This window comes from Trypanosoma theileri (genome assembly GCF_002087225.1).
Source record: "Trypanosoma theileri isolate Edinburgh chromosome Unknown TM35_Tth_25_V1, whole genome shotgun sequence".
NCBI lineage: Eukaryota > Euglenozoa > Kinetoplastea > Trypanosomatida > Trypanosomatidae > Trypanosoma > Trypanosoma theileri.
In genome coordinates, this window is record NW_021639867.1 from 244,632 (window position 1) to 252,973 (window position 8,342).

At 38.8% G+C, this 8,342-nt stretch overlaps 2 protein-coding genes across 2 annotated transcripts; both read right to left on the bottom strand.

The window, feature by feature from the left end:
* Positions 1–2: 2 nt before the first annotated feature.
* TM35_000251830 (uncharacterized protein) lies at positions 3–4,067 on the bottom strand (the record flags this gene model as incomplete). The annotated part of the gene is made up of 1 exon (XM_029027774.1): positions 3–4,067. A coding segment is annotated over one exon (4,065 nt), but the record flags the coding sequence as incomplete, so codon positions are not given.
* Positions 4,068–4,792: 725 nt separating this feature from the next.
* TM35_000251840 (uncharacterized protein) lies at positions 4,793–7,402 on the bottom strand (the record flags this gene model as incomplete). The annotated part of the gene is made up of 1 exon (XM_029027775.1): positions 4,793–7,402. The coding sequence occupies one exon, from the start codon at positions 7,400–7,402 to the stop codon at positions 4,793–4,795; it is 2,610 nt and encodes an 869-aa protein (XP_028880954.1).
* Between the last annotated feature and the right edge of the window lie 940 nt (positions 7,403–8,342).

Genomic DNA, 8,342 nt, shown 5'->3' on the forward strand with positions numbered 1-8,342 from the left:
AACTGCAACACCACACCATTTTTCTCCTGCGGCGTAAATGTCACTTTCGGTATTCCTTCCCATGATAAGATGGAGGAACCAGAGACTACACCAGCAGCTGCAGCAGCAGCTGCAGTAGTATTTGCATTAGAAGAAGCAGCGAGAATACCATATAATTCCTTCGCCACAACAAGCCGTACATTCAATACGGCGTCGTGCCCAAGTTGATCTAGCAATGGAAGTAAAATAGATTCCTTATCCACACCTAAACGAATAGCAATACGAAGTAGAGAACTTCTACTAAGGTAGGTTGCCATAGCTTTAGGGGAATTAATAATAAGTGGCCAAAGTGTATCATTAATGAATACATCATCATCATGATATTTAAGTCTATTCATACTACTATTATTATTATTATTATTATTATTATTATTATTATTATTATTATTATTATTATTGCTATTGATGTTGATATTACTATTAGGACCCATTGTACCAGTCCCACTCATACCAACACCAAGAGTCCCTGTAAAAGCACTACTACTATTACTATTACTAATACCATGATGAAGATGATCATGTGTAGGTGAGGCATTTATTAATTGTAGACGAGCCGCAGAAAGTCGATCACACATTCGTTGTAATGACTCTAATGCACTATCCCGTACTGCCTTTACTTTATCAAACAATACATCTACCAGTAATGGAAGTAATTCCTTCTTTGCAAATCGGTGTAGTGGATTAACACCATCTTCTGCTAACACCATCCCACTTGGACGACCACTCGATACACTATTCTCACGTAAACTAACTTCTAATGTATGAACATGATGTCGTCTCGTCGCTGCCGCCTCTGCTGCGGCTAATGAACTCGGGGCAAGAAACTTTACACACATCTCTGATAATAAAGTGGCATAACGGGCACGATAACGCCAAACTTCATGTCGGGCAAGACTTTGTAAACATGCCACTAATGCCCCTTCACGTACTTGTGTGGCTTCATCTACTTGTCGTCCACCCATAGTCGCTGCCAGTCTCCCAGCACCTGCTGCTGAACTGGTGAGAAGAGCCGCTAACTCCGATACCAGAGCTAATTGAACAGTTGGACTATTATCATTCAATAATGTCATGAGAGATGCGGTGGTGCGATCTAGATATCGAAGCCAGGTGGTTTTACCAATATCTTGTATATGTAGATCACATACAGTTATCATGTTACTTAATGTACGGGCAAGAGCAGAGAGTCCAGCGGCAGCACCCGCCCGTACGCGTTCTTCCGGATCACGTAGTAAACATAAACAACAAGAGAGAATAGCATCAAGAAGAGTTGGAAGGTATTTCATTAATGTATTCACAGAAAGTAACGCCGTACCCGTATGAGACTCCTGATGATTGTCATTATTCTTACTACTACTATTACTATTATTATTCTTCATCATCATCATATCATTCTGTGATGTGCCTGGATTATGAGGATCTACATGTCGAGTACCTAATCCATCTATTCCACGTGTAGTATTAGTATTAGTATTCGTATTAGTGTTAGTAGTAGTAGTAGTAGTAGTAATATTGTTAGTAGTTCTGCTTCCATCATTTCCTCCTATTGGTTGTTGAGAGGATTTCATATCCATCACTATACCATTCGGAAAAACAAGACGCATCATTCCTTGTCCTAATGCACAAAAAACACGAGCTGCACACAAAGCCACTACACTACGCACTTCTTCCTCTTCATCCTGTACAAGTTCCTTCAAACAACCATCACTTCCACCAGGAGTGGAGGACCATTGCTCTATATGTAATGTACACAAACGAACTACCGTAGAATCTACTAATAATGATCCCTCTACACTTTTATGTCCTTTTAAACGATTGAGTAATAACATGAAGGATGTGGTGAGTTGCGGTAAACGTTGAGTGGTGAGCCAACGCGTACGCCATGAGGGTAAAGTAACACTATGCACTATACACTCATTATAGAGTTTAGTGAGTTGTTGTAAACGTTGACGACGATGTGGAGATCGTAGAAAATCTTCTACTGTATGTGGATGTAAAAGTTCACTAAATAAATATTGTACACCATCAAGAACGGCTTCTGCTATTCCATAATCATGACATACATCACTCTCAAAGATCAATATAGTAGTAGGAGCAGTAGTAGTAGTAGTAGTAGTAGTAGTAGTAGTACCTTCATGCCCTACAACTTTATTATTATTATTATTATTATTATTATTATTATTATTATTATTATTATTATTATTATTTTCACCTCTATCATCTAAACTGGTACTATTACTATTACTATCATAATCATCCACATCACGTTCATATTTCCCAAGATCATGAACAGGAGGAGTAAGTGCTTGTGTAAAGATGTGACATACCGAAAAGAAACTCAATCCTCCTATAGATTCTCCAGAGGCAACCACAGCAGATGATATTCTTTCTATATTACGAACAGCGGCATCACTAGACCAGTTAATGAGTTGCGGTAAAGATCGTAATAAACTTATACGTACAAGACGATGCATAACAGGTGTACTACCAGTTAAACAAAGATCCCACACTTCTCGAGCAGCTGAACTAAGACCACCAGATCCAAGTACAATAGGACCTACAAAGGATGATGATAATGAAGAGGATAATGAGGATGATAATGAAGATGGTAATAATGGTGAAGAGATAACATTTTCAGTTAATAAGCGATTATCAAAAAGAAGCATCATTAAATCTTCACAAGGTTTTTCTGCTCCACTTAGAATAACACGACCAACATGAGTTCGTGTAGTAGTAAATGTAAACGATACAAGTTCTTCTAGAGATCGAACAAAGGATGATTTCTGTACAGTTTTTTGATAATTTTCCGCATTCGTCACCCATGAAATACATGAAAATATATTACTAATACATTCTACTCCAGTACTTACTGTAGTAGCATATTGAGATTTAAGCATAGATTCCATAAGTCCTATTAATAAATTCCATCTAGCCCGAAATGCCTCACGTCGATCTCTATGATCTAAATAATCACTTGGTCCAATAGATTTACCATACATGGCCATCATTGGTCCAGAATTTCCATCCTTTTCACTACTATCAGAGATAACATCACGGAGATAAGTGGCAATAGCACTACGTATACGGTTTGCATAAAGATTAATTTGAAAAGGATCCCACACCGCAGCGTTAACTCCACTATTACGACGACCACCAGCAGCAGCAGTTGAATTACTACTACTGTTATTATTATTACTATTATTATGATCATGCTGTTGAAGGCGTTCCATTCCCACACCAACACTACTACTACTTGTGAGTGGTCGCCGATTCTCAAATGTTGAACTTCTACCATGACTGCTAATACCTGCAGAAGTATGAATACCAGTAGGATTATTCACATCAAATGTTATCTTTGATTCTTCACCTGTTTCATTTTCATCTCTATCATGTGATCGCAGTTTGAGATATTTAGATTCCCAATCACGTAAATCCACTGTTCGTTCCAATGATACCCCAAAGAAAAGTGTTGGAATAACAACTTCCACAAGAAAAAGCCGTACACCCGCATCTGCAGAGGCACTCATTCGTACTAATACAGGAAGAAGATTCGGTAATGAGAGTGGACGTGTAATATCAAGAAAAAGTCTCTCTGTACGCATTTCACACGCCGCAGGTGTTGGCGAGGAATGCAGTTGGGATGAACTCACCACAGGTCCGGTTGCGAGATCCATCAAAGCCATACCAGTCGCAAAACTCAATTCCGCATCTTCCTCTTCCATACATCGCAGCATATATGGAATGACTTCCATCTTTGCCCATTGAGATCCCATTGCCCGCACTAACGCCGGTAAACGTCTAACGGCTTCATATCGTAATTGTTGTCGTTCGCGTGGTTCCTCATCTAATTCCTCTGAGGCGCCTGCAGAGAGTAAGGCATCGAAGGAGACTATATTCACATTGTTGGGGTTTGCGGTGGGGTTCGTTGTACTTGTACTCCCGCTGGCTGGGGATTCTGTGGGATCTGCAGGGGGAAGGGGCCAGTGAATAAGATCCTCCACAACGGAGAGAGCCACTGTGTTATTGTTCATTTCCTTTCCCTTTTTTTCTTCTCTTTTCTTCTTTTTCTTTACTAATAAAATCGTCTTTTTTTTCTTTTTCTTTTTTTTTTTTAAATTCCTTCCCGTTCTCGCTGTGTAATGCTTTTCTGTTTTTTTTTTTTTTTTCTTATTCGACTCTTTTGTATTGTGGGATTATTAGTCCCTCTATTTCTACTTAAAAAAAAAAATGTCTCTTTTATGTTTCAGGTGAGTTTCTCTTTTTTACTCAGATGAATCAAAAAAAAAAAAAAAAAGAGCATATAAGAAATAACGAAAAAGAATAAAAAAGAAACAGAATAAAGATATAATAACAAGAAGAATAAGAAAAATAACATTAGTGTCCTGTAATAGGTTTCTTTCCATAGGAGCAAATCCCTCTTCTTGTTTATTTATTTGTTTCATCGTTATTATTAATTTTTTTTCTTTTTCTTTTATTATTATTATTATTATTATTATTGCGATTTGTATAAATATACCAACTTCATACCTTTACTACCCACTTGCGCTTTAATCGTATCTTTAACCGGCACAGTGGGAAAAGAAAAGGGTATAAGAGGCATGACACAAAGAAAAAAAAAAAACAATAATAATAATAATAATAATAATAATAATAATAATAATAATAATAATAATAATAAAAGAAGAGTGTGCACTCGTTCACCTTAATTCCAAATGTAAACACACACACACATACGCACATATATCTTGATATCTTCTTACCGGTCATCCAGCTTTGCGTATTGCAGTACCAAATGTCTACCATACAAATGTGTGGCCTTAAGTGTTTCCATCGCCCGCTTCGCCTCTTCCTCAGAGAGAAACTCCACAAACGCAAAACCACGGTGATTATTCTCACGATGGGTTGTGAATTGATGACTCTTACGCGGTAGACGTACACTACGAATCTCACTGAATGCGGAGAAGAGATCTCGTATATCCCGCTCTGTAGCCTCAAAGGGCACATTCTTTACCACCAACTTGAGTGGATCACAACCAGGGGGTACATGATTTCCATGTGAAGATGATGTTCCTGTTGTTGTTGTTCCTCTGCGGGCAATAACAGCCGCTAACTTCGTTACATCATCTTCATCCTCATCACCTGCAGTATTATTATTATTAATATTATTAATATTAGCTCTAGTACCGGATAATGAAGGTACAGATGATGTTTTCGCTGCGAGGGCGGCGGCTGTATGTTTACTCGCCACACATGCGAGAGTTCGTCCAGCAAAGCTTTTCCCGTTAAGTCTTTGAAGTACATATGTAAATGTACTTTCATCACGCAATGTGAGAAACGCACGTCCTTTATCTTGCTCAAAGGCCAGTCGCTCCACGTGCTTTTCAGGTGCCTTTGCGAGTCGCGGACAGACATCCAACATAAAAGTATAGAATTCATCTTCTTTAGAAGTGAAGGGAATATTTGTGATGAATAGCGTTAAGACTGGAGCAAAGGCAGCCTTTCCACTAGGTAGATCCCCATCCGCGTCATTATTATTATTATTATCATTATTATTTTTATCATTATCTTCATCATTGCTATCAGTATCATCTGTAATAGCCCCAATAGGTGCCCACTCTAAAAAGAGTGGGGAATTCTTAAACAATTTATATGAAAGTCGTTGAAAAGCCACACGAGCATCCTGTTGATGAACATATCGAAATAATGCAAAAGTACCAGCAGAGGGAAATGCGGTGGTTTCTAAAGAACCATAACGAAGAAACATTTTTGTTAACTCTGCCGCATCATCTCCTGTTGTTGCGGCTGGAATATTCTTTACAAGAATAGTAGTGTTACTACGTGCCTTTAACAAATTCTGCTGAGCACTCTCCAGTAAACCAAAGTCAATACCCTCATCGCCTAATACTTGCTGTATCTCTGTCGTTAAATAGGCTTCCGCAATGGCAGCACGCACAGCAGCCCCACGTGCTTCTACAGAAACAACACTTCCTGCGGTAACGCCAAGCCGTTTGGCCACAGTCTCCACAGCGGCATGACTACTCATATAAGTAGAGCTCCACGCCATGGCACCTCCATTCTCATTCTGTCGTTGTTGTTGTTCCTTCTGTCGTTTAAACTCACTGCTGCCGGCTAATCCCATCCCACCACCACCTCCTCCTTCTTCTAATTTCTTTGTATATGGATCATCTTCCGCCGCACTTACACGCAATAGGCGGCCCATAAAGACAGCTCCACGACACATGGTTAATGCCCGCAGTGCGTCTTCTACTCGAGTAAATTTCACAAATGCGGCTCCTTTACTTTGGCGGGTATCACGTGTGAGTGGAATGTGTACAGACTCCACAGGACCAACTAGTGAAGAGGCAAACTGTTTCACATCATCTTCAGTAGCGATAAAGGGAATATTACCTATTCGCACTCGACGACTTTCGTATACAATGGCCTCTTGTTCATCTACCACTGTAGACGATGTCAGTGTACATTGTTGTTGTTCTTCTTGTCCCTCTTCTTCTTTTTCTTTTTCAGTATCTTCAACTTCTTTATCCTCTGTATCTTTCATAGGTTGACTAGTGTTATCTTTTTTATTTGCCAATGAGGCTAAAAAGTCCATATCACTTACTTCCCCTAATGCCTGTTGTCGTTCTAATGCCCGTCTTTCAGCTTCTTCTGGATCTTCTTCTTCTTCTTCTCTTTCTTTTTCTCTTTCTTGTAATGAAAGGTGAGTTCCCAACATTTCATCTGTATTTGGATCTACATTCACATTTGTAGATTCCGGCAATAACACCTCAGAGGCCCACGTTGGTCCAGATGTTGCCTTTGTACGTTCGGTGATGAATTCATCTAAACGTTCTTTCCTACGGCGTGATTGTTCATCTTTTTCTTCATCTTCACTTTTCCCATCCTGCGTGGCTTCTCGACTACGCTTTACCCCAGCACCAGCACTATTATTATTATTATTATTATTATTATTATTATTATTATTAACAAGATCTCCTCCCTTTCCTCCTCCTCCAATCTTGGACGGTTGTTGTTGTTGTTGTTGTTGAGATGCCTCCATTTTCTTTTTCATATTTGTTGTGATGCCAACTTCACCGAGGCCCTTTGCGACCTCCACGCGAAGTTTCGCACTTCCAAAGTACGTGCCGTTGAAGTGCCGCACCACAAAATGTCCACTCGCGGCATTGCGAAATCCCATGAAAGCCATACGAATCACACCCTTTCCACCACGTGTGAGATCTGATCGTTTAATCATACAATCCGTTATTTCAATGTGAGGAGCGGATGGAGGAAGAGAAGATAAAATATGACGCCGCAGTTGTTCCTCCGTGCAATCACGAGGAAGATGGAGAATACGAACTCGAGACATGTTTACAAGTCACTTTGAATTTATCTCTTTTTTATTTTTTTTAATTTATTTTCTTCTCTCTATCCTCTCTCTCTCTCTCTCTATATATATATATATATAGATATGGGTAGGATTAGTGGGGCACTCCGTTTAAAGCAAACGGTATTGCTTGTATGCGTGGCAATCACTCTGTTATCTTCGCCGTCTTCCTTCTTTCTGCAGAAGAAGAAGAAGAAAAACAGGAGAATAAATAAGCAATAATGACTCTAATTTATTATTATTATTATTATTATTATTTCAATCAATACACATGTAATCAACAGGGTTCAAAGTAAAAAAAAAAAAAAGACAAAAGAAGAAGAGCAACAAATAGAGTATTTACCTCTCATCTCAAACATTGTACATATTTAAAACTAAATAAATATATAAACATAAAAAAAAAATAAATAAAATAAACAACATATATATATAAATAATAAAATAAGGTGGAAAGCATAAACAAAGGACTACACACAAGCCTTGTTTGTTTTCCCTCTTCCCTCTTCCACTCCTCACACCTTCACATCCCAATAGAGTAAATTCACACACAAAAAACAAAAAACAAAAAAAAAAAAAAACAGAAAGGTATGAACGAGCAACAACAACAACAACAACCAACCAACTAAGTCAACACAAACACAACAAACCAAACTGCACATCCTTCACAATAAAAAAAAAAAGTTATTCTCTCTCTTTCTCTCTCTCTCTCTCTTTGTTAGTATCGACTCAGACATTCCCGTACCTGACTCCAGTAGGCATCAGAGAATGGAATAGTGCCCGGCACGTCTGGACTGGCGGCGAGAAATGCCCCGCAGCAAGTGAAACGCACTGTGGCGAAGAAAAACCACAAGAGCAACACGAGCAGCGTGAATTTAACAATTCCCATCAACACATTACTAGATCCCATTTTCTTTTTTTTTTT